The sequence below is a fragment of the Falco naumanni genome, chromosome Z, assembly GCF_017639655.2.
Source record: "Falco naumanni isolate bFalNau1 chromosome Z, bFalNau1.pat, whole genome shotgun sequence".
Taxonomy (NCBI): Eukaryota; Metazoa; Chordata; class Aves; order Falconiformes; family Falconidae; genus Falco; species Falco naumanni.
In genome coordinates, this window is record NC_054080.1 from 59,329,711 (window position 1) to 59,356,759 (window position 27,049).

Below are 27,049 nucleotides of genomic sequence, written 5' to 3' on the forward strand. Positions count from 1 at the left end.
ACTTAAATCATGGTCACTCGTTTGGTGAGATATGTAAATGAGTTCCTGGAAAATTAATGAATATGTATGAGTTGCCTGTTTAAAGAGGGGACGTAAAACCCCCCTCTGTGTGCATGACTTTGGTGGAGCGATCCCCCATGCACCCAGTGCTGCCAAATAAAGATAACCTCCGCTCACTCAAATACTGGTGACTGATTCTTTAAATCACTACAGCAATAAGACTGGTTATTTACTGCACAGCCAGCTGCATGTTGACTCCGGTAGCTTAGTTCCAGTCACCATAAGACTCAGCATTATTAGACCTGACACCAAGTTTACTTTAGCCATGTACATCACCCCTTATTAAATAGCATTACAAAAATATTGATCAACATACTCTTTAACAGCTTACCAGTAGTGTCACAAGCCTTCCATATTGTCTGATACTCATTTAGCACTTTTCAAAGTGTTTCACATGGTATTACACCCATAAGACAATGCTCTGCTAATCTGCATTTTTGCCAGAAATGTTCAGGCATTTTTAGATATTTCAGAACACACCAGTTCACCAGTCTGACTATACAGGGATCCAAAAGTTACTTGAACCTTTATGTGCATGTGAATGTTCAGTCAATTAATATCTTTAGCTTATTAAAGGGAAAGATGAGGGTAAACCATCTCAACTAAGTTCACTGTCTTTTAGGGGTACAGGTTTGAGAACCTTGAGAGGTTCAAGACCTCTACTAAGATTATGAGGACTACCTGTTAATGCTCTGACTAGATGGAGAAGAACACTTTTTAATTAGGAACATATGGCAGTCAGTGACCACAGCTTTCATGGATACAAAGACTTAAGTTTATCTTAAGTGCACACATGTATACAGCTTCAGATAAGCAGTCCAACAGAGTAACAAACAAGATCAGCTATCAATCAAGATAGTGCTAAATGATCTAGCCTTTCTTCACCCTGCTAGTCTCCATACTTCAGAAAGTACAAGTAGCACAATCACTTAAGAAACTGAACCTAACCCAAGTAGCACAAAGAATTATTTCTGGAAAGAAACCAGAACCCAAGACAGAGCTGGGAAGACTGAAGTTGACAGAGCAGTAACAACTTACAACTTATGTACACTGAAGAGAAATAAGGCTTACTTGGTTATAGGAAATACTGTACTGCACAATTATAGGACAGGTAACAATCTGCAGATAGTCCTAGCAACTAATCAGATTTAATAGTTCAAGCTGAATAAACAAAAAAATCATGGTGTTGCAAAACAGGGTAGTCCACAAGACCCATAAAATTATCCTATATTCTATACAACATCTGTAGGATGCTCAGTAGGAATACTGACTCCAATTTTGATGCTGTACATCAAAGAAAGATGAGGGCTCAGTCTGGAAGAGAGCCATACAAAGTATCAGAGATTTGTAAAAGGCATCCACACGAACAACAATTGATGAACAGGCAGCTGTTCCATTTAACAGTAAGAGAGAAGAATTCTTACGTGTTGCAAAGCTGAAGAGAATAATGTCCTCTCCAGACTAACTCTAAGACTGTTCTATAAAGGAATACTCAGCTTTGCTGAAGATGGCAAGAAGAAATCCCTCAAACAGCAGAAAAAGGCTAAAATGGTTCCACAACCTTTTAACTGCTAACAAGACTTAGTAGTTAAACTTATAATGAAACATGGCATCTAGTAAGGATGATTTCAGTTTGTATTAGGGGAAGAATTAGGATGAAATTTATGACTCTTCCTTCAAGAGGGCCCTTTGGTTTATTTCTCCTTCCTTATTTCAGATGTCACTGAAGAACAAAAAGAAAAAGCCAGTATTCAAAGGATCACTGAACTTGAAAAGCTAGACAAGGTGCTTGGACTTGAGACAGCTACATTGTTCTGTGTATATCCCACTTCAGTCTGATATTCAGGCCAAAATTCAAAATAAATAAGCTTATTACTGCAGAGTTCAGAAGACTATGCCTGCACTCATTTTCTTGTTTAGTTATCAGGGAGTATTTTTGCAAACACTTCAAATTCAGCTTTGAATGAACATACCAAATGTGAATACATAAGAACATAAGTTAGGTATTTTATGTCAACATGCAACAGTAACCTAAGAGCAACAGGAGTACATCCAAGTTCCTGCATGAGCTTGAGCAACGGTTCATGGTTTTCCTAGTTTCAAACTAGTATATGATGTTTTTGCAACACCTTTAAGCACGTGTGTCTACCACTCACCAGCTACCTGCCTACATAGTTAAGTCTGTTAAACAGGTAACAACCTTTCACAGCTTAACACAGATCTGAGTGCTGTACTCTAGCCTCCTCTCAGGCAAACTGCGCTGCTGCAAATGAATGCCTTGTAATGCCACAGTGAGAGTGGGCCACTAGGTTCTGGAGTGACATGCAGTATCACAGAAACTAACAGGGTATTTTATACAATCCAATCTGTCAGCATCAAACAAAAATTTAGACTTTGTTGATGTTCAGTTGTCTGATGCTCTACAGCACAAGGCAACCCAAATCAATTTCATAGGGAACAATAGCTGACAACAAGTCTAAGAAAGAAACTTGGGTTCCAACACTCAGGCCAGCAATATTAACAGCGGAAAAAGGAGGCTGCATCATCACTCTTACAATCCTCACTACGAACTTAATAAAACGAAATTTAAATAAGATTTATCTGCTGTCATACCTCCTGTGCTTTCCTTTGTCTGCCTATTGCCTCCACTTAAGCTAGTCTTATTTGTGAACGGGTATGGAGGGGAAGTGCGGGCAGAAGAACAGGTGTTAGGATAAAAGGTCAAAAAAATGAACAGACTGGGGAGCCACATTCTTTTTCCTTTTCAGACCTCACCCACTGCTGCTGAGGAAGCACGCAATTTAAAAATCACACATTACTGAAACACCTAAACTCCAGGACAGGAAGTTGATTGAGAAATGTCAACAGACACTATTCCTGTTGCTCCCTCCTGTATGGTATGTCTGAAATTGCACTATTTGAAAGCTCTAATTTTACAATAATCAGCAAGATTGTATTTACAATTAGCATTCACTCATCAACATTAGAACAGATAGCATTTGCTAGAAATTACTTGACATGCCTAACTCAGCAATACAGTGAACTGGCACAAAACACATTTATAAAGGTCATAAAACATCAATGCAGACTTCTGAAGACCACTTGCACAATGCTTCATCATGCACTTAAACGTAGCCTACATAAACATCCCAACTACTAATTTCAGTGGCTCCATAAAAATATCCCAGCAAATAGGAAAATGAAGTTCAATGTACAAAGCTATTTAACAATGGCAGAAATCAGAAACTGAGACATACAATTTAAGTTGTTTGTTACATCAGTATGCTGAATCAAAAGGTTTCCATAACATCTCTACTCCACATATTCTTTCCTATTCATTCTGAATTATCTTACTAATACTGGTTTCAGTCCAGACATACAATAGATTTGGAGCAATTTATTTGCATGTCTTTATTGGCCTTGTCAGTAAATTAGTTCAATCCTAGGGGAGGATTACAAAGGTACAGGAAAGGAGAAAACTACTCTGACTTCACAGAATGTTATAGCCCTTCTCAAAATTGCTGAAAGCCTGTGGACAAGTTAAGTAGTAGTAGCATCCTTCTGTACTCTCCTGTTGATAACCGGAACTCTGTTTTTCACAAAATAAAACTCTGATAGTGGTTTCTGACCCTATTAACCGGTCAGAAAACTTTTGCTATGGCATCCATTGCTAATAAAATAGTAGTATGAAAAAGTTACGTCCATCAGCATTTTTCAATGTTTCCTTAGCACAGCTACCTAAAAATCATCTCATAGATCAATATTTACATACAGTATTCCAAAAAAAGCTTGACTTAAAGTATTGTTAATGTGAAATTTCGTAAGACAAATATTAGGCTGAAGGAATGGGTAGATGCACTTCAGTCTCAGTCTGAAGGTGAAGTATCCCAATTACAGAACAAAACACAGGGAATGGAGATACTCTGGGTGCTTATCACCTAAAGTTTAAAGTGAAATTTAAGGTTTCCTCCGAGTTTGAAAAAAGTTACTCCTGCATAACCTCTTATACTTCAGTTCGTAAGAGAAGTAACACAAAGACAGAAGGCCAACTTTAATTTTAAGAAATACTTCAACATAGTAGTGCAATATTTTAACAGATGCTTTTCATCCTGTTTACCCAGAAGCTGATTTGTATAACCAGATTTAGAACTGGAATAACTGGAACAGTTTGAGGGAGGTCCTTTAAGAGGACTCTGTGGGTATTTAAGATGCTTCTCAAGTGCACAACAATATGGTACTATGTAGCCATTGGGAGTTTTGCTTCTCTACGTTGTTGCATTCATGTTAGGCTAGCAAAAGCCCAACTCTACTCCTTGTCCTCTCCTCAGACACCTACCTGGCTGCCCCTTCTGCTTCAACATCACAATTACTGTTAGCACTAAAATTTTCCAATGCCTAACAGCACATTCAGTAACTCCTTTAGAACAGGACATCAAGAGAAAACACAACATGTAGATAGATGACCTTAAGGGTGAAATTAATGACTCTTAGTACTTTGTACATAAGGTAACTTAACTTTTTTAGGTTATGTGGTACACCTTCCCCACATTTCATGAGGTTAACAAGCATTTTTTGAAAGTTTCAAGCTCACAGTGGTTTTTCTTTTGTTCCCCCCACCAACAGTAATCTAAAGTGCCCTTATTAACTACAATCAAAAATAAGCTGTTGAAAGTTTCCTCTGCAGTTTTCTAAGTGAATCTATGAACTAGGATCCACACTCAGAAAATAATTGTCTCAAAACTAAGTGTTGTGATTCTAGTTTACTTGTTTGGCAACTTACCAATGTTTAATAAACAAAGTGAATCAACTGTTTTAATACTTACAGCTAAATTTGACTTCACCCGATTGCCAAATCCAGCATTTTGTTTTTTCAGTATCTTAACTAGATCTGTACTTAAATGCAAAAAACTGGGATGTGAAGTGTCTGAGTTTGACAACTGATAAAATACACTAAAATTTGTTTCTTAAATTAAGAATTTCACAAAATTAGAATTATTTACAAGCTAAACTATCTTTGATACCTGAGGCTGCCACGCCCCGTTCTCCCAGCTATCTGGGGGAAAAAATTGCTAGAAAATAGATATGCCACTGTTCCTAATGTTTTTATATAACCCTATTCTAAGTAGCTGATTTGTCCTTTCCCAGAGTCTGATCAACAGTAAAAACAAGGTAATCACTCCTTCAAGGCAGCCACTTGATGCCTTTCACAGGCTTTGAAATTCATGCCTCCTGCTCTAAGAGCTTGTTTATCTAGAGGATATACAAACATGTTGTACACTATCACTTCAAAAATGAAACAAAGCCTACCCACTTCTTACATGCCAAACTTGTTCTTTATCTAGACATCCCTGTGGAGAATGACCTTTTCCAGTTTGACACACTGAGGACAGGTATTGTAAGAAGTTCAGCAAGACTTAAAACAGTATTTCGGTTTGATAAAAAAAATTTTGAAAACCCAAGACTTAAACCACTGTCAGTTTATTTTGCTGAAGGGTCACAAAGTCAATGAACACATGCAGAAACTGTGTGGAAAAAATTAAAACCAAGATAGAACAAAATGGGACACAAGCTGATCCAGAGTTTCTCTTGAAACATTAATTTCTCAACAAATTCTCAACAAGTTTTCAACTCAGGTGTTAGATTAACATTGCAAGAAATAAAAAATTATCTGGCCTTCATGAGTTCAAATTTCCTCAAAATAACTTCAATCATCTAGATGGTTTTCACAGCAAACAGTAATTCACTCCCCTCAGTTACATACCTTGTAAGTTAACATACTGACTCTACCAGAGAAAAGGGTAAAGAATGAAAACTTTTGGATAAGTTTAATGTGTAAAGAAACACTTTCCACTTCAGTGAAAAAGTAAATCTTGTTTATTCATATACATGGCACACATTCATTTTATTTGTTAGAGCTATATGCTGCAGAAGTCCACTTTCTCTATATGTAAACCCAGACATTTTCTTCACAGTACAGAACTAACAATATGTAAGCCAGTTTCTCTAATCTTGTTAAAAATTCCATACCATTTTCAAACCATGGTACAGACATGGAGTAAGTATTTCAATTTATTATTTAAGAGAACAGCTTTTCAAAAGCATCGGTACCTTGCTACCCATGCATCATCAATGTTTTTACACCAGAGAAGTGTAGAAACTTGATCTGGTCTTGAGTTCTTCAGCAATATATACTGCCATTAGATCTGTCTAAGAAAAGGTCATCAGCCATCCTAGACCTGACTATCTCCTAGGGTAGGAGAACAGAGAAGCTTCCCAACACAACTTTACAACCAGGTGTTTTACAGATAAATATCTGCTTAGTATATTTAATGAAATATTTAAGTAGAAGAAAGGACTCCTAGTTAGACATGAATTATTTCCTCATTTGCCCCACTGACAGTCTTATTGCTGTTCTAGAGTTTTCCCACTTTCATTTCAGTGAGGTTAATAAGCATTTTAGAAGCTGTACTTGAAACATTTAATTTAGTAAGCATTCAGGAACCTCAATAGAAGAGAAGGCTAATGCAATGATTAAAAAAGCAGCAGCAAATTCTAGGTTTTATGCTTGAACACTAGATGTTTTACATTTCTTGGCTACCAGCTACTCATTGGTGTTGCTAAGCAGAAGTTTTTCTAACTCTTCTCATATTATACTCAGATTTAATATCGAATTCATTAAATCACTGTTTTCTCTGTTCAGAGCACAATGAAAGCCACAGTTTCAGTCCATCTTTCATACTCTAAAGATAAACAACCTTGTGACATGCTACAGTAAGTCTCACAAACATATTTTTGTCAGCAAACAGCTTAAGCAGCCTATCACAGCTACCAACCCAGTAAGCAACAAAGAGCTTCAAAAACAAACAAAAAAGTACTTCATACAGCAGCAGACCCAATTTAATCATAATGACTGCTTAGTAAGACCAAATAATTTCCTCTCTCAATCTTATTCAAATTATTATGTGTCAGTTAAAGAACCTAGTTCTCAAAGGAAAAGAATTTTTATCTGGTGACAACAGCTTGTCAAGGAACTTTTGCTTGAGTTCTGGAAACCTGACCAGGAAAGTTCCTTCAGGAAATTTCAGAGTAAACAGACAAATCCGAACTTTTCAGTGAAATTTGATATTTTGCCTCAAAACCTCATCTTCTGCTCTTATTCAAGTGTTTAGATATAAAACTTCCACACAGGCTGAAAAAATCTAAAGGATGGGTGAAAAGTTAGCTAAAAGTAAGGATCACTGAAGTGTGGTGTTCATGCAAATTCAACTGAAAAATGGGATTAACTTCCCGACTCCAAGAAAACCTATTTTTCAGATCCTATCGATGTTATTAAGCAGCAATACATTTTTCCTACAAATATATAGATTTTGTATAATATAAGTTGTACAGAATATAGTATATACCACTTGATTTGGAAAATATAGAAAGACATTTGAAGATACATTCTTTAAGAAACATTAACTGTCACCAGACTGAAAATTGGGTTTTGACATTTCTGTTTTATGGCTAATTACATCAAACACCTATTTATGTGCACACAGCACTTTTCCAAGGCTTCTGGTGATAACTCCTACGTATTTTAGTCAGAACAGTTAGAAGGAACAGCTGCACCTACAACCTGCAATATTCATCACACAAAGCTGCTACTGTATTAAGAAAACAACAGAATACTGCACTGGAAAAAAGTGCTAGTAACCAATAGTTTTCTGAGATTTAATGACATACTTTTAACTTGAGTCCAACCTATTGTTACAAGACTGCATTACTTTTGGCTCTTCTTGACTCACCTTGTCTTGATCATGGTATTTAGTTGCATACTACAAAGAGAATGCTTTTAAATAATGTATTGCTTTAACATATTAAATGGTTTGATGGTTTATTCAGAAGTGAGGTGCCATAATATTTCCCTCTAAGAATTAAAACTGCTATTTGTCTTGAACACTGTAAACACTACGGAGTAAAAATGACTACACAACAAACTGGAAAATGTCAAATAGCCATGAAACTACAAACTATACATACTGAAAAAGCCAGATTCAGAACAGCCAAGTCCACTGTTATTACATTAGGACAGCAAGATGTAAACTGAACTATTTCTTGTCAGTTCAGAATATACAGAAATATTTTTATTTCCATTTCCTACTTGTAGACATACTTTTCTTCAGAGTATGTAACACTGCAGAACATAACTGACTTTTAGCAATAAGCAGAATGATAACGCTAATTAAATAATGAAAAAAGCACTCATTACCCCTATCCTGATACTAACTCTAAGTGAATACTGAAAAAATTGGGTAGTGGAATTATCCAAGAAACCTCTCATTCCACTCCTTTCAACATCAAGACAGATCTGGCACAATTATTATTATTTTTTAAGAACCACCAAATTCCTGAAGTTTAAACCTGTTCCAAACTAAAGTCAAAGGAAGCTTTTTCTTTTAAGTGGAAAACTGCATAATTAATCAGGCATCTTCACAAAGAGAGGTTACTTTTGGAATGCTAGAACTTATGCCTCTCAACGATCATTAATCTGAAAAGGAGATCGAGTAAGATACCTGTGTGTTATTACTGGTAAACTAAAGAAAAAGATACCTCACAATAGAGGCAGGGAGAGGCAGTAACGCAGGAGAAGAAAATTCAGTGTTGACAAATACAAGATTTTTTTTTTTGTAAGTGACAAAAACAATTCCAAGTTTACAAGTACAATGGCAATCTCTATTACCACGCAGTACTTCCAATTATAAATAGGCAGTTCCATAAAACTGTCAGCTCAGAATTCAGCAACAGTTAAGGACAGCCTTAAAACAGGGAAAGGAACAGCATGAAAAAGACTTGCCGTTGAGGTTGTGCAGAGCAGAGTTTATGACAGGATTTGGGTTTTCTTCCTCATTCATTCCTGCGTGGTAGCATGCAATGACTTAGCCCCCATTTCTGCATATCTGGACTTCAGGTTAAATTCTGCATTTCAACAGCTAAATCATTCACCAAACCTAGTCTGAATTTTAGCCCAGGGTTATCAAGTTCCATGTCCCCACAACCCTATACCTGAAGACCCCTGTGCTTGTAAAACAGTTGTTGCCAGCTCCATGGATGTGTAATCCAGCAACTTGTTCATTGTATCCTCTTGAGACACTTCTCTCAGGTATTGCAATAGCAAGAAATTACAGTGGTTTTGTCTTAAAAATACTCCATGGTTAACTTTGTATTTTCTCACTAGACTACAGAAAAGAATCCTGGTTTTGCAACTCAGTTTGGTTTTAACGTTACCTCTGCATCAAAACTAAGGCAAAATGCCAAGCTAGAAAATGGTTTAATACCCTAATTGAGATTTCTTTTCACAACACCATTATCAAAAGGCAGCATTTTAAATTTAAGAGCTTGTACTGCTTATTCTAAGAAATGCCCAATAAAAGTTAAAACTTCCTAATTATGCATAAAACTTATGTAAGCAGTATGTCAAGAAACTCATGGTAAAAATACATACATAGGCAACTAATTTAGTTCATATTCCTGTAACACCTGTATAACCCAGATGCAGAAGTTGCATTGTGCCAGGTGTTGTAGTTAAACACCTTGAAGCAGTGTCTATCTTGTATCTGAAAACATAGTGGGTATTTTGTGCACTACATACTTTTAAAAATATCTGACCTTAGAGCCCTTTAGGTGAAATGAAAACAACAACTGAGTTCATTGCAAGACATAAGGAATAGATCAGCAAAACTGAAACAAAATGCTGATGAAGAGTAGGGCCTTAGAAGACAAGGAGACAAAAGCCAGTAATTAGATACTGTAAAAGCAGCTAAATGATGAAAAGAGAAGCCTAAAATCAGCATGATAACCTAGGAGAACTGACTCCAAGACTAACAAATTTAACACCTCGGAAAGATAAGAAACAACTCAATAATGAGGGAAGATGGAAAAAACCTAAGAAGTCACTCAAACATAACGCAAGCTTTTCCTTTCTCAAGCTTGGGAGCTTTCAGAAAGGTTCTCAGATGTTAGCTCCCAGTTCTCTAAACTCTCATCTATGAAGAACAAGCAAATCAACTTCTTTAAAACATTTAACATACAGCTTCAATCTTGCAGCTTTTACCTGCCATGAATACCTGGAATATTTTAATGACTGTACAGGGAAGCTTACAACTCTCAGCAAGCACCACCAGATCTAACGAGGGAGTGAGAAAGAATATCAGAATAAAACAAAACATACCTTGTGTTGTTCTATTGCATCTATCCACTGTTGTCTGTGGTCTGGGTCCTGAGCTCGGAGGTACCAAACACTATCGTTTACACTAATATCAAATCTGCATTCGTCAAAGTCATGGGGCTGTGACAGAAAAGAGTGTAAGAGTAGCTAAAATTAGCAACATAATCAGCAACACCTCACAGAACATTCTAACAATCTAAAACACTGCAATTAGAAAATCTGGTCTATATTGCCTTGAATTCATCCTAGATTCTAAATGAGGGGTCCTCAAACTACAGCCCACGGGCCAGATACGGCCCCCCAGGGTCCTCAATCCGGCCCCTGGTATTTACAGACGCCCCCCCACACCCCCCCACCCCGCCGGGTGTTGGGAGGGGAAACCAAGCAGCCGCAGATGGCTGCCTGCCACTGCATCCGCGCGCCGGCCCCCTGGTTAAAAAGTTTGAGGAGCCCTGGTCTAACTGCTGGTTTATGTGGCTGTCTCAAATAATGAACATACACTCTTATAATGAAAAATGCCTGTCTTCTGAAATAGAAATAACTGTTTAACACATTATTAAATAAAATTGTCACAAAAATGTTCCACACAACACTGACCAAAACTTCAGTTACATTGCTAAATGATTTGTTTCAAAATATGAGACACAGCCAGGAAAATACACCTTTTTTTTTTTTATTTCACAGCAGGAAAAAACGTTACTGCTATCAATATTGATTTTACAAGGAAGAAATACATACATTGTAGCAAAAAGCATCAGGACAGAACCATAAACACAGACTACCGCAAAATGACAAGGAAAAGCAGGGACTAAAGGAAGCTGTGGTACCCACTGCCTCAAGTGTTTTCACCACATAAGGCAGAATTGCCAGAAATTAGGAGCAGAATTCCAGCACTCCCACCCACCCTGCACCAAACCCTTCAAAAACATTCTTAAACATAACACAGATATACCTGAATACCTTTTCCAATTTTAATATGAAGAAAAATTATATACGCAAATAACCATAGGAAGCCAACAGGCTCTAAGGTTAAGGCAAATTACACGATCTGAAGGACCTCAAATATTGATTCCAGATGTTATAGATAAGTCTATACATGTCAGTATTATCCTTCACAATGCAAGAACCAGCCTGAATACACTCATCTTGCAGACAACCAAAGCACCATGTATCACTTGTAAAACACTTCACAAAAGAAAACCTGAAAATAAGTCTCATTTTGTCAGGCACAACGGTCCAGTGTCAGTGAAAATTATTTTCAAAGCATCTAGAAATCTCAAGTTACTTACACATAACACACTTTCTTGTTTAAATATACTAAAGAAGAAGAAAAGCACAACAGAAGTCAAACTACCCAATAAAAAATGAGCAAGGAAATTTAACAAAGTACACGAATATTCACGTTTTTTTAAAAGCTTCACATATTTGGTCAAGCATCTAGACCTAAGTTCAATTTAAAGAAATTTAAATCTCCCATAGAAAAAAAAAACCCAACAGACAAAACTGAGTCAAACAACTGCAGCTACTAATAACTTAATACCTGACCATCTCAACTTAAATTCAAACAACTCTTAGAAGTGGTTCTATGCACTACTTTGTCTTCACTGAACTACAGAGCAGAGGTATGGAAGAAGGGACATGTGGTGACTTGACCCTGGTTTGATGCTAGGTGCCCACCAAATCTGCTCTCACTTCCCTTCTCAGCTGGACAGGGGAGAGAAAATTTAACAAAAAGCTCATGGGTCAAGATGAGGACTAGGAGATAGCATTCACCAATTACCATCACAGGTAAAACAGGCTCATCTTGGGGAAATTAATTTACTTTACTGCCAATCTAGGTCAGAGTAAGATGATGAGAAATAAAAACAAAACTAAAGGCACCTCCCACCCACCCCTTTCTCCCCAGGCTCAGCTTCACCCTCGATTTTCTCTACATCCTCCTCCTGAGCAGTGCAAGGGGCAGGGAAGGGGGGTTGTGGTCAGTTCGCCCTGCGTTTCTTCTGCCACTCCTTCTGCCTCATATTCATCACCTGCTCCAGTGTCAGGTCCCTCTTAAAGGAGACAGACCCCCCCATGAACTCTTCCAACATGGGTCCTTCCCACAGGTTGCAGTTCTTCATGAACTGCTCCAGCATGAGTCCTCTGCAGGGTCACAGATCATGCCGGCAAACCTGCACTCCTCTCTCCATCAATCCAGGAGCCTGCTCCAGCATGGGCTTCCCACAGGCTCACAGCCTCCTTTGGGCAGATCCACCTGCTCTGGCATGGGGCCCTCCACATCTCCAGGGCGCTATCTCCTCCACTGTGGGTCTCCAAAGGGGAATCTGTTTCACCATGGTCTTCAGCATGAGCTGCAGGGGAATCTCTGCTCCAACACCTGGAGCCCCTCCTCCCCCTCCTTCTTCACTGACTTTGGTGTCTGCAGCATTGTTGTTCTCATGTACTCTCACTCTTCTCTCCCAGCTGCTGTTGCACAGCAGTTTTTACTCTTTCTTCAGTATGTTATCACAGAGGTGCTACCATCATCACCAATTAGCTCAGCTTTGGCCACCGGTGGGTCCAGACAGAACTAGCACTGTCAAATACAGGGGCAGCTTGTAGCATCTTTTCACACAAGCCACCTCTGTATCCCCCCTGCTACCAAAACCTTGTCATGTAAAGCCAGTACAGGAGATCAGGTCTTCTAGTCCAGGCCCCTCTTCTTCAAACTGCATTTGCTACATTATTATTACTATGAGAAAGACATTTGTCTGTTCTAGGGTAGTTTATCTGTTCTAGTAGTATCTAGAACAGCTTATATGCCTGTTCCCAGCCACTAACCTGCCAGGCCTTCCTTTAGCCACATGGTGGGGGACATGCATCTATGACAATGGAAGATTCTCTCCAAAAACAACCCAAAATGCAGGTGTGCAACAGATATCAAAGCTTTTCCTAACATGATAGCATTTCTCATCTCAATCCCCCCCTCCCTCTGAAGCCCTTTAGGATGAGTTGAAAGCAGTTACATGCTATGCAGCTAGAAAGACTTGTTAAAACCAATCTTAAACACCTGCAGTAAGTGCTGTTTCCATACACAACTTACTCCAGTGCACAAGCATCCATGCTTTTTTTTCACCCCTGCATCTTTAACTAAGAAGATTAAAAATCTTCTAATGTGATTTAAGACCATCACCTCTCTGCCCTTTTCAAAGGCAGGTTTATGTATTCCCTTTCTTTGCACAGCAAGTTTTAACGTTTAGAAATCTACGCCTTGCTGCTAAGACAGGGAAGGAAAATGTTTTCCTTGAGGTCTAGCTAAATCCTTTAAACACTTTTCTGGGTCATTCACTGCATACACTTCTGCATTACCTGTAGTTAAAGAAACTAGGCCACATAAAAAACAGGCCTAGGGTTTTACTTCGCTCATTGTGCAGTTCCATGTTACAAAGAAGCCAGCTGATCAGGTGGTCCAGTTAGACAAGCTGCTTGAAGATGAACAAATCTTCTATCACCTGACTAAGTTCCTTGTTAGTGCGTATTTTTTAACAGACATGTTACCTATTTACCATCTTACAGTACTTAACTGCCCATTTTCCATATTTGTTGGCAACTGAAATCAGACCCATTTTTGTCCCCTTTTTCCTTTTTTTTTTGAAGACAGGTCACACCATAATAATACAATAATTTATTTAAAAAAATTAAAGGAAATATGTAAATTTCCATAATGAAAAAGAAGAAAATTTGAAAAACAGAGGATATTGATCCTTGCAAACAGTTAACCAGGCATGGCCTTGGGAGAAGGAACAGACACCATAAATACATCAAGCTAAGTAGTAACAAGGTAAGCTAAAGGATAACCAAACGGTTAACAAGACCAAACAGAAAATTACTTGAACCATGTGAACTATCATAATTTGCTTGGGAGTGGATGTTTTATTATGCTAAAAAAGCCCACTCCCCACAGAATATGCATGATGAAAAGAAAAAATACTGTACCTTTAAATGGAGACGAGGCTCGCAAGAACCAGTAAGAATTAGTTATTAAAAAATAACTAAACCTAATTATAAACATTTGTTCCAAGTGTATAAAATGCTTTACTATGTGTTAAGAGGTGTGCTAGCTTTGTGGATTTACTACCTAGCACCCAGGTCTGCACAGACATGCAATAAGTAAGTACCTTGACTGTGTGTGGATTGGCTCTTGCACACTAGGTGAATAACCCAGACTGGGCTAACAACAAGAATGCTGAATTAACTGAAAATGAAAGCCAAGTTCCCTAATACACATTTTACCAAGAGCAAATAACACTCCTGAATCACATGTGATCTGTTCTTTCCATAACACAGAATAAATCAAGTTACTGTTGAATAACCCTCTTCTCAACCAGGAATGACTTCACATTTCATCTTCATTGATAGCTTGGTAGACTTAAGTATGTAACTTTTTAGTATCGTTACATTTTCCTCCCTACTGAGCTGTGAACAAACTTCCTTGATTTCTCCCTTTGTATAAATGCTTTTACCCTTTTCTGTAGCTGCATCTAACAGTCCACAAAGCATCATTCACCACTTCTCAGGTGGGTCCTTTACTCTTCCAGCATCCTCTTCAGACTACTTACACTTGCTGGAAGTTTTCCCCTTTCTCTTCACTTTCTTCCTTTTGATCCCTACACATTTCATTGATATCTCCTGTTTTGCTTAGGTTCCCTGTTTCTAGTCTAGTGTTGACTTTCCTCCTTATGCTTAGAAGCGATTATAAAACAGTACAGTTCTTAGTCAACTGCCTGACAAGACACTGGAGGGTGAATAGGGATTTCTGCCTGTAACAAGCTATAGACGTGTGCTGAAGCCAGGATATATGTCCTACTGCCCTTTCTCAAGGAAGATAAGGCAATAAAGAGGAATGTTTTAGTCATGCAGAGAAGCAGGAATCAAGTAGCAGTTCACCATCTACTCTCAGGACCTGAAACTGGGGAACTTCAGCTGCTTTTTCCAAACACCCCCACCCCACAGCAGCCTCAAGCAGCACACACATGAATTCAGAGGGCACTGGGGAACAAAACCCAGGCTGACAATACCGAGTAGGAGCACAAGAAAACCTTTATAGCATTTTAAAAGCTGAGCTGGGCAGACTTTTAACAGTCTGTGGCAGAGGCAGTCTGTGTGTGCATCAAGGCCTCCTTCTAGAGCCAAAATTAAAAAACCAAAAAATATCCCAAACAGCCAAGTCATAATTCCATGCACGAATACTCTGCAAGAAATAGGCCTCCAGCATCTCTGAATACCCTTTCTGCATGCCTCCTAAGCTTTCTTCTGAGGGAAGCAGCTGCAGAGAAATAAAGGCAATTGCCAGTATTCAAGTGTCCCCGATTTTTCTGTACAAAACCAATTGATACTACCTCTTAAATTCTAAACAAGCAAGAACAGTTTACATGAAGAAACATTTACTTGACTACAGTTACTGAGGAAGTCCATAGGCAGCTCTGGTCTCATGAGTCATAGCTGACTATTGCCACAAAGTCCTTCCTGCTATACAGCTCACAAGACCAAGGTACTCACAGAACAAGCTTCAGAACAGCATCTGCTTGAAAAATATTGGTTCAAGTGCTTAAGTCAAATCAGACAGAGAAGTGTGTTTTTATATACTTCATAACCTTTGAGAGTACCCCATGTGGAAAAATAAATACTTGAACAAAGAAACTTTTGCTTGCTTTCTCACTAAATACTGTTCCTCCTTTTCCCTACAGAAGCAAACCAGAGCAGTTCATGGTAGATCCAGCTCAAGTTTGCACATCACAACTCCTAGAAGTGTCCTTGTGCTGCTATTCCCATTGCAGAGCTAAAACTTATCTACAGTGACTTTATTTTAAAGTTTCAAAGGTTTTCATATTAAGAAAATATCAAGGGCGGCACTAGGACCCAAGACCAGAGGCCTACAGAAAATGAGAACTACCATCCTTCAGTTCTCAGACACGAATGTCACTAGCATAAATGTGACAGAGGCTGTTAGCTAGCCTAGCTCCACAGTTCTCAGTTATTAACTGAACAATACCATATACTGCTACGAAGGTAACTGCTCTTTACAAATACACGGTAGTAACATATTAACTGAGTGAAGACAAACATTGAACTTTAACTAATCCCGCAGTATAAAGCTATTTATCCATGAAGCTTTGACATAGCAGTTTTATGTTACTTTTGTGATACCAGTAAGTCTTTTTTCACAGAAGATTAAGAAAAATTTAGTGTAGCTGCACAATGATTTTGCCTATGGCTAAATGTGAAAACCTGTTCAGCTACCAAAAATAATCCCTGAATGTCTAAATTCCAGCTGTATTTAAGCCAGATTCCACAAAACCTCTAATGCTAATTCTCATTCATCCTGCTACAGCTCTACATTATTTACTTTTCTGCCATAAAATCTTGTAACAATTAGATCATAAAAGTAATTTTACAATGAAGGCAAATAATTAAGTACTACCTGGTTTATTCCCTCTAATAAAACTATTGCAAAATTGTGAGTAATCATTGCTTTGGAAAAGGCATTTTGTGGAGTGATGCATTTTGGTTTACTTAATTAGGTTTTAGAAAATTCTTTTAAGAGAAAAAGCTTGAATGATCTGAATTCCTCTGATGATTAGTTAGCTTTCAGTCATTAGTGAAGACTTTAGTAATAGCTTTAAGTTAAAACATGAAACCTGACATTTCTTCCTCTTACTGCAGCTCAAAACAAGTTTACAGAACTTCTCATTCTCTTCTCTAGGTAGGCTTGATGATGGTGTCAGTCAAAAGGTACTTAACTGAAAACTGAGAAAATTAAATTTTTATAATCAAACTGAAAGTTTTTTCTTAGAAAATGGTCTAAACTTACATGCCTTAGATCAGAATATCTAAAGCTATAAAAAAGTAATTCTCAGCTTTTAAAAAAATGCCCTATAAACAAAACTGACTTAATATAAGATTATTTTTCCTACATAAATGCAAAGTGTTTTGCATATATTCCACTGATGTAAATGCTCTAACCCATTGTTACAGATTTTCCTTCCTCCCCCCCCCCCCCCCCCCCAATTAGGATGTGTGTAAAGACAAGCCACCAAAATCACTTTTCCACTCAGAATACAAGTTGCTGCATTCTGCCCTTCGCTTCATCTGATGGGACAGTACCAGAATACCACTTTGCAAGTCTGATGTTTATCTGCAAGAATCTTCACATTCACATGCTTGAAAAATATTTTAAAGGCAGCAGTCTCCACCAATTGCAACCTCTTACAAAAGTGGACACTAAAAGTTTTATCCTGGAAAACGACAGGCAAGCCAGGCTATCGTAACCAATGTTTGCCAGCTCAGAGTTGAATACGATATCTTTTCGCACATGAATAGTTTCACTTTCCTACAACACAAGGTACAATTTATCCACTGGTTTGTGGATTAGTGTTTCCACCATCCCCATGGAATTCAGGAAAAAATGTCCCTTCTGCACCACTCTGCAACTTCCTGAAATTCTCCAGTTACACAGCACCTGAACAAACTACCTCTTCCCTCCACAACGAAAATGTTCCAAGCAGTTACCACATAACAAAATCTACAGATCTGCCTGTATGTTCTCATAGGTCATTCAACAGGTTCTGGACCTGGATATATTCATGCAAATGCCCAAAAAATCCCTCTATCCTCTCTAGCTTCCAGCAGGAAATCCAGAAGATCTTTCCAGGACAATATGTACAGGACAAAAAAGGATAGAGGTGCACAAACTATCCTCAGAATATGCTAAATTGCATCTGTAACATCGTATTACTTTTAAAACAAACAGAAGTTCAAGAGATGACTGTGTTCACACACAAGCAAGCAAACCTCCTCAAAATAGGAAGCAGCCAACTGGAAAAAGGGAGAGATGTGTATTTCCTAATTTAGAAAGTAATGGACAAAACCACCATCACATGTTAAACAGAAGGTGTAATATCTTACATTATGTGCTACAGAAATACAATACTAAGGACCTTAAAAAGTAGCTTACCTGATGCAACAGAAAAAGGGGAAGCCAGTGAAAAGAATGTAACGTTAACAGGTAAAAACAAAATAAAATTAAAAAACCCTCTTCACCATTTTCAGTAAGCTAAGAAAAACATTGCATTTATTGAGAAGTGACATTAACAGCGTGCATTTTGACTGTGGGAGCAAATAAAAAGAACCTCCCTGACGACAGGAAGGAAAAGTTATATGACCATTTTCTATATGTACTTACGTTGAGGTGCTAACAACCCCCCAAAGTTTACTTAAGATTTGTGCTGTACAGTTGAAGGAATTAATTTTCAAAGTACAGACAATTACTTCATTTCATCTCCCATGTAAAACCAGCTTGGAATTGGCAAAGGCTGTGATTTTTCAGCTAGGAAAAAAGCAAGTGAAAAACCTCAGCCAAGTTTCAAAAAGTGCACATCTTAAAATAATTTTTCTGAAGCATTTAATCCACAACAGATCCAAACTGCAGAGAAGTTATGTCCCCTCCCTACAAAATTCAAAATAGCTGAAAACATGCTAATGTAAGAAAAAACATTGAATGGAACAGATAGTAAAATAAAGTACCACAGATTATTGTAAAGTTGTATTCCTGTGAATAGTACTTAAAATCAAAGAAAAACTCCTCAATCAGCTGAATCAACGAATGTCTGTTTTACCAGTGACTACTACGTTTGGCTAAAAATTTAATCACATACAATAGGTCTAAAAACATGTCTTCTGTGCCCTATTGAATACTACAGAGAAGTATTTAGTCGGGTTAGTGTATTTCTTTCTGGAGTCACTGGTCATTTTTTAGAATACTGCCTGAACACTGGCACTCCAAATAGTTTGTTCCTCCTTGTACTCTTCCATGACATTATTTACTCTGAATGGGCATCATCACTGTATTTTCCATTAGAGATTTCTTCCCTTCCCAGAGTTTGAGTACATGCAGCATTCTATTCCCTCAACTTTTGAAAGAATCCTTGTCCCTTCCTACCCTTTCAAACACATACATTAATCACAAGCTATGTCTATAATAACTCTCTAGATGAATGTGGTAGCTTAACCCTGACTGGCTGCCAGACTCCCCGTTCAGTCAATCTCCCTCCTCAGCTGTACAAGGGGAGAAAAGATGAAAAATTCATGGGTCCAGATAGACAGGGAGATCACTTACCTACTGCCATCATGGGCAAAACAGACTTGACTTGCTGAAAATTAATTTAATTCATTGCCAGTTAGAGTTGGATGGTGAGAAACACAGACAAAACTAAAAACACAGGCATAGATGGATAGGGAATGAGGGCTGCACTTAGTTTGTAACACAGACTCCTCTGCTCCTTCCTTAGATGCTTCACTTCTCCAGCATGGATCTTCTCCATGGACTGCAGCATCCTTCAGGGTAAACCTGCTCCAGTGTGTATCTCCACAGGCTGCAGCCTCATTCAGGACATATCCAGCTGCTATGGTAGAGTCCTCCACAGTCTGCAGGGTGAACATCTGGTCTGGTGTGGTCCACCTCCACAGGCTGCAGAAAAATGTGTGCTGTGCAGCACTCTCCTCCACAGGCTGCACAGGATCTCTGCTCCACACATGGAGCACCTTCTCCCTGCTCCTCCTGCTCTCACCTCAGCACTTGCAGGGCTGTTCCTCAAATTTTTTGTCACTTCTCTCTTTCCCACACACTGCTGAACAGCATTTTTACCCTTTAACTATGTTTACCTCAAGATGCTGTCATGGTGGCTGAGGGGCTCAGCTGTGCCCTTGTGCCCTGCTGCAGGTCTGCTGAAGCCAGCTGAAACCATGTCCAGTGCAGGGCAATCTGGCCTCTCCTCACAGAGGCCTCCCAGCAGCCCCCACCCAGTATAATTATAAAATTATAGAAGTCCATCAAGATCCTTTTATCTCTATGTTTTAAGACTCTTGGCTTTAAAAGTATAAACATTAAAGTTACTAGTCTCATTAATTTTGCAAGTGGTTTTTTGGATACCATTAACTATTCTAGATCTAACTCTCATGGTGAAGCAACTTGAACAATTAAATATAACACTTTCTCTATAATACATGTTAATAGAAATGTATGACAACCAAAGAGGTGTTGCAAGTTCTAATTCACTTTATTTGTAATACTTCCCACTCACCCCACAAAACCCAAGTAGATCCACAAACCTGGGTAATTAGGATCTGCCAAAACTCACAAGACAAGACAAAATTTTGGTTTGTTTTTCATGAGTTCCATTCCCAGGCAAAACATGATAGAAACATTGGATTAGGAAGCACTGCCTTCCTTTGCTGTTACTCTTAAACAAGAACCACCTACTTTTTAGTTACATCAGCTGGCTGTGGTGGTGTTTTGTTTCTTTCACAGGCTATGGGAAAATATTGCAAACAAGCAAGCAAGACAGCTTTATGCTTACTGAAACAGTGATGACCTTTTTAGGTAGCAAAACATGTGACAATTAGTTTGCTCATTACTACACTAAACAGAAAACTCTCTCATAATGCTACACTTACACATGTAGAAAAATCTTATCAAGAAAAGCCTATTAGATATTTTATAATCTTTGGTACTACACAAATATTTCACCTCAGGCCTTGAGTTAGGATATTTGCTTTTCAAAATGCCTTTCAGCACTACTTTGCCTTTTAAATAATAAACTTACTTTTCCAAAACCTAGCTAAAACAGATGCCTACTGCACCCATGAAAGCAGAAGCATTTAAGTGGAATTTAATATTAGCTTGTTAGTATGCTATGCAAACTTTAAAACTACCTTAGTTTAACCCATTGCAAAGAAGCTCTCTCATCAGAGAATCACCTTTTTAGGTCTGGAACAAGCATATATTGTATGTGTAACTTTAGCACTAAAACCACATTTAAAATTTGAAACCTACAGCTCTCAAGAGCAAACCTGGCAGTCTGTTTTTTTGCACCTCAGCAGAGGTTCACATGCTGGAGTGATTGTATAAAAATAATGTTCAGATTCTTCCGGGGAGAATCAACTTATCCTACAGTCTTAGAGTACCCAATCTGTTAATATTTTATCCAATTATTTCCCTGTTAATGTGGAATTACTACATAGTATCAAGTCATGCTGTATTGTTTTATACATAAACACACCTCTGATACATGCTATTCCCAACTGCTTACTGAAAAACAGAGGACTTGTAATAGCAAGATCTAGAGAATAATGAGCGTGCACTTGAAACACCAGCTAGACTTGGTCAAAGACATGGGAACAGCACTGTCTTACTATAAGAAATCAGAGCAAGACAGAAATAGTTGTAAAAGAGCATGTGCACACAGTCATTGCCTAAAGTCATCTTCTAGTGGCTGTGGATACCCTATGTAAGACCTTGATAGATTAGTGACGCAATATTAACAGATTTAGATATGCACCCCAAGAAATCAGGATGTAACTAGTGAGCCTGTCCTATCTGAGCCCAGCCTGAAGAATCCTAAACTTCACTGAAGTTGTAACAACTTGTCTTTAGAGCTAACTATCCGTTAATGACCCCAGGATATGGGATACTGAAATAGAAGCGTACGTTTTGTCACTTTGGTGGGAACCAAACTGGAAAACTGAGCCCCCTACAAAAAAATTTATATGATGCTTCTCAGGTATCCATTGGGAGCAAAATATTTGCATTATCCAGCAACATCAGCATGCAACAGGACAAGGCACCTGCTGCAGCCTAGGAAAGTAACACCTCCCCAGCATCAGACCACATGTAGTTCAGGGCCAGAATCCTAAGTTGGGGGTGGGGTGGTTGGCAGAAGGAGATGCTTACTTCAGTTCTGTCCCTGTCCTGTCCACCTCCCCCCACCCCTTACTGAAGAGCTTTTCAGTCATGTTACCTTGACCTTAGCAACTAGGACCATCAAGAACAAAGATACCAGGCTAGCACAGTACTGCATGCTTACAGCTAATTCAGCATATAAGTCAGATATAAGACTGACTGCCTTGAATACATAATGATAATGGTTAAGTGTGTAAGAACTGATGTACAGTGATATTAAAAATGTGTAAGAATTAAGCACAAGGCATATTGCTAATGAATGTCAGCCTAAAAGCTTTCATTCTAAAGTTTGAAATTGACCTATCAGTCTAAACTCTCCCATCACAGCTACCTCCAATTCCATGATAAATAGTTGTATTTGTGTACATATCTATGTATGCACACATACTTAGTTGTGAAAGAGATTGAAGAGCTCAAAAAAAGAGCAACTTTCTTCCTTAGAAGAGAGCAACTTAAAAAGCTTTAGGAATGTATTAGATGCTAGTAACAATACAATCTGGGTTAAGTGCCTGTAGACATAGGGTAGCAAATTCTGCTCCAACTGGTGCTCTTAATTGAGGAATGGTGGTCTTCAGTTGAGTGGAAGGACACACAAAATAGGCTAAACAGCAGCTGCAGATGGCAAGAACATTTGATCTAATCCACATCTATTGCAATTCATGAGAAACATGGCAAAACTAGTAACTGAAGTTTACGCTTAAAGGAGAAGGCAAAAAGATAAACTAGGAGAAGCAGAAATAACACTCATGTAGTTCAAGCAGACACTTCATAGGCCAGCTTCTGCCTGGTCAAAATCACACTGGGCTGGTGTACAAGCTGGTGGGGAAGACAACAAGTCTGGTTGAACAGAGAGCCTTGGCTGGAACTTGGGGAAAAAGGGAGAGTTTACCACCTTCGGAAGAAGGGGCAGGCAACTCTGGAAGACTCTAAGATCATTACACAGGGAGAAAATTACTAAGGCAAAAGCCCAGCTCAAACTCAAGCTGGCCACTGCTGTAAGGACAAAAGATGTTTTTGAAAATACGTTACAAACAAAATGACACCCAAGGATAATCTCCATCCTTTACTGAATGGGGTGGTGGCGGTGTTGGCAGGCAGAGACAGAAGGACGTTACTACAAAATACAAGGAAAAGGCTGAGGTACTTAATACTTCCTTTGCTTCGGTCTTTACCAGCATGACCAGCTGCCCTCAGGGTACTCAGTCCTCTGAGCTGGAAGACAGGGATGAGGAGGAGCAGAATGAAGTCCCCACAGTCCAGGAGGAAACAGTCAGTGACCTGCTGCTCCACTTGGACACACACAAGTCTATGGGGCTGGATGGGATCCACCTGAGGGTACTGAAGAGCAGAGGAACTCACCAAGCTGCTCTCCATCATTTACCAACAGCCCTGGCTAAACAGAGAGGTTCCAGAAGACTGAGGTTAGCCAATGTGATGCCCATCTACAAGAAGGGCAGGAAGGAGGATCTGGGGAACTACAGGCTGGGGAAGGTTATGGAGCAGATCATCCCAAGTGCCAACACGTGGCATGTGCAGGACAATGGGGGATCAGGCCCAGCCAGCATGCGTTTATGAAATGCAGGTCCTGCTTGATGAACCTGATCTCCTATGACAAGATGACTGGCGTAGTAGATGAGGGAAAGGCTGTGGATGTTGTCTACTTGGACCTTAGTAAAGCCTTTGACACCATCTCTCACAGCATTCTCCTGGGGAAACTGGCTGCTCATGGTGTGGACGGGTGTGCTCTATGCTGGGTTAAAAGCTGGCTGGACAGCTGAGCCCAGAGAGTCACAGTAAATGGAGTTACATCCAGCTGGTGACCTGTCACAGGTGGTGTTCCCCAGGGCTCAGCACTGGGGCCAGTCCTGTTTAATATCTTTATTGATGATCAATGATCTGGATGAAGGGATCGAGCGCACCCTCAGCAACTTTGCAGATGACACCAAGCTGGGCAGGAGCATTGATCTGCGGGAGGGCAGGAGGCTCTGCAGAGGGGTCTGGACATGCCGGACCGATGGGCCGAGGCCAGCTGGATGAGGTTCAAGAAGGCTCCGTGCCGGGTCCTGCAGCTGGGTCACACCAGCCCCACACAGCGCTACAGGCTGGGGCAGAGCGGCTGGAAAGGGCCTGGTGGGAAAGGGCCTGGGGGTGCTGGTCGGCAGCCGGCTGGGCATGAGCCAGCAGGGTGCCCAGGTGGCCAAGGAGGCCAGCAGCACCCTGGCTGGTGTCAGAAGCAGTGTGGCCAGCAGGGCAAGGGAAGGGACTGTCCCCCTGCACTGGGCACTGGTGAGGCTGCACCTCGAACCCTGTGTTCAGGTTTGGGCCCCTCACTGCAGGAGGGACGTAGAGGGGCTGCAGCATGTCCAGGGAAGGGCAAGGGGCTGGGGAAGGGTCTGGAGCACAAGGAGCAGTTGGGGGAACTGGGGCTGTTTTGTCTGGAGAGGAGGTGGCTCAGGGGGGACCTTATTACTCTCTACAACTACCTGAAGGGAGAGTGTATGTAGGTGGGGGTGGGTCTCTTCTCCCAGCAATAGGACAACAGGAAACGGCCTCAAGTTACTCCAGGGGAGGTTTAGGTTAGATATTAGGAAAACTTTCTTTACTGAGAGGGTTGTCAAGCACTGGAAGAGGCTGCACAAGGAGGTGATGGAATCACCATCCCTGGAAGTATTTAAAGAACACATAGATGAAGTGCTCTGGGACATGGTTTAGTGACTGTCCTGGCATTGCTGGCTTAATGGTTGGACTTGATGATCTCAGAGGTCTTTTCCAACCTAAATGTTTCTATGATTATCTCACAAGCATCAACTCCTTTTCTTTCCCGACACTCTCCTGTTACTCTTTGGCATTTTCCTCTCCAGAATACAATCGTCTTGGGCTTTTCACATATGAGTAAACATTCCTGACCACACTTGCCTCTGTCTAGAATACCCATTCAGTTTTCTCTTCCATTTAGCCAATACTTTTCACCAGTCCGGATTTAGCTACTTGGTTATTTAAGGAAGACACAAAACCCTTAAAGTACTAATAGCCGTTGTCTACTAAATAAATCCAAATCAAGTTAGGGCTTGTATTCTGTCTTAGTTTAGTAATCTTTTTATTAGCAATTAAGGCTGAGGAAGCACTTTATCAAATTACAGAAAATGCATTATTTAATTAAATGCTCATCACTTCATACTGAAGCAGACTGTATTCCAACCTCAGAAAGTTGGAAACAATATTTTCCCACGCAATTAGCAATTGTTACCAATTTACTGCTACCGTATTTCTGTCTAAGGCACAGATTTACTGCTTAGCTTTTTAAATAAAAGTTTTCAGCTGCCGAAAGCCACCATTCCCAACGCTGCCTGCAACAACCTGAATCAAACCTATCAGTATATAAAAGCTGCAATTACATCATTCTTCTTTTACCATAAGCAGGTCTGTTAGATCAAAGTTCAGAGCAGTAGCTAGAAAAAAGCTATTTCAAAATCTACCCATGTTAGTCCTCCAAGTATGTTCATTTCTATACGCCATCACTGCAACTGCATTCAAAATAGTGTTACGCTTCACTTTGCATAAGATTTAAGAGAAATGCCTAGGTACTGTTGGTGTTAAGGTAGATCTTTAAAGTGTATTTTAGAAGACATGATTCTTCATGCTAGGAGTGTTTTAAACAATACTAAGAATATTTGTCTAATACTGACATCTGTTAATTAAAAATACACCTTTATTCTAAAACTTTAGTATCTGTAGAGTTTAAAATTCCTGTGAAACAAGGTCTCACAGGAAGCTTCTGTATGTTTAAGTTGACAAATATATGATTCACTCTGTTAAACTGTCAATCTACTTTTAAGAATTAGTACTTCCTCTCACAAGTGCCCACTCATTAATGGTGGCCAGCATCATAGTATAAATAATCCAGAAATCCTGCTAGAGTTAGAAAGGGCAGCTGCTCAACTAACTGTATCTTTAAAAAGTGGGCTAAGTCTTTATTAGTGGCTGATTACTGGAAAGAACCATCTCACTCTTTTTCTTCAGTCTATATGTAAGGAAATGAGAAGCTTAAAATTGGAAACTGACAGTTTAGCTCTTATGTATAGCATTCTTATTCTTTTCATAAACTGGAACTAACACATGTTTATGCCAGCCTTAATTTATAATATGAATATTTATTAAATTCTTCACAATAGCTATGTGCTATTTAGGAAAAAAGCTAAGACCATTCACTAAGCTGTCTCTCTCAGGCAGACTTCAGTTTTCTATGTTTTTGCCTCTCCTGAGCTGCAAATATTCACAACAGATACACAACAGAATAAGAAATCCATCCTTTCGCAAGACCATTCTGGAGGTGAATGGCTTGCAACTTGTATATTAACATAAAACATCATTACTGCCTTCATTATGCAACACTGCTTTTAATTACTGGGGGGTGTGTGTGTGTGAATCTAGTTTGTTGAAAACATCTCCATTATGCAAACTGAATTTATTGCTCAATCCTGGTCCAGGCATTTCCAGAGAACTGTCTAAACATCTTTTTAGAACACAATAAAACCAAAGTATTCTAACAAAAAGACTAATAAACAAAAGCATCTTTCTCTTCAGATCTTGCCATGAGCATGCATCATCATAGTATAACCAAACCCAAGGAAAATTACTCTATCATAGTTTACTGCATCTTAAGCTACCAACTTAGAAATCAAGAAATTTTCCTACATCAATAATATACACAGAAATGAAGATGACAACAAGGCAAGCATAAATCCTATCTGAAGAAAAGCTGAAGGTTAAGCTGGAACTCTAAGCTTTTGGAACTCTTCCTGTAAAGGCAGTTACCCCTAGTGACAAAAAACATGAAATTCACACATAGCTGAGTTGAAAGCATTCTTAAAATTTATCAAATGTGATATTTCTCTATGCAGTTTTCAAGGTCCTCCACAGAGACCCCTGCAGAGGAGCCAAATCCTTTCTGGAAATACCCCAGAATGCATGAGAAACATTTTATTGTTAATAATTTGTAAACAGGT

The 27,049-nt window shown here is 39.2% G+C and overlaps 1 protein-coding gene across 2 annotated transcripts in view; it reads right to left on the bottom strand.

Annotated features, from left to right (window-relative positions):
- Positions 1-27,049, bottom strand: part of CERT1 (ceramide transporter 1) — an 80,826-nt gene that overhangs the window by 46,415 nt on the left and 7,362 nt on the right. For both annotated transcript variants that reach the window (XM_040579447.1, XM_040579446.1), the window contains exon 3: positions 10,271-10,387. In XM_040579447.1, the coding sequence (XP_040435381.1) occupies positions 10,271-10,387 (117 nt within the window). The remainder of the gene's footprint in view (positions 1-10,270; positions 10,388-27,049) is intronic.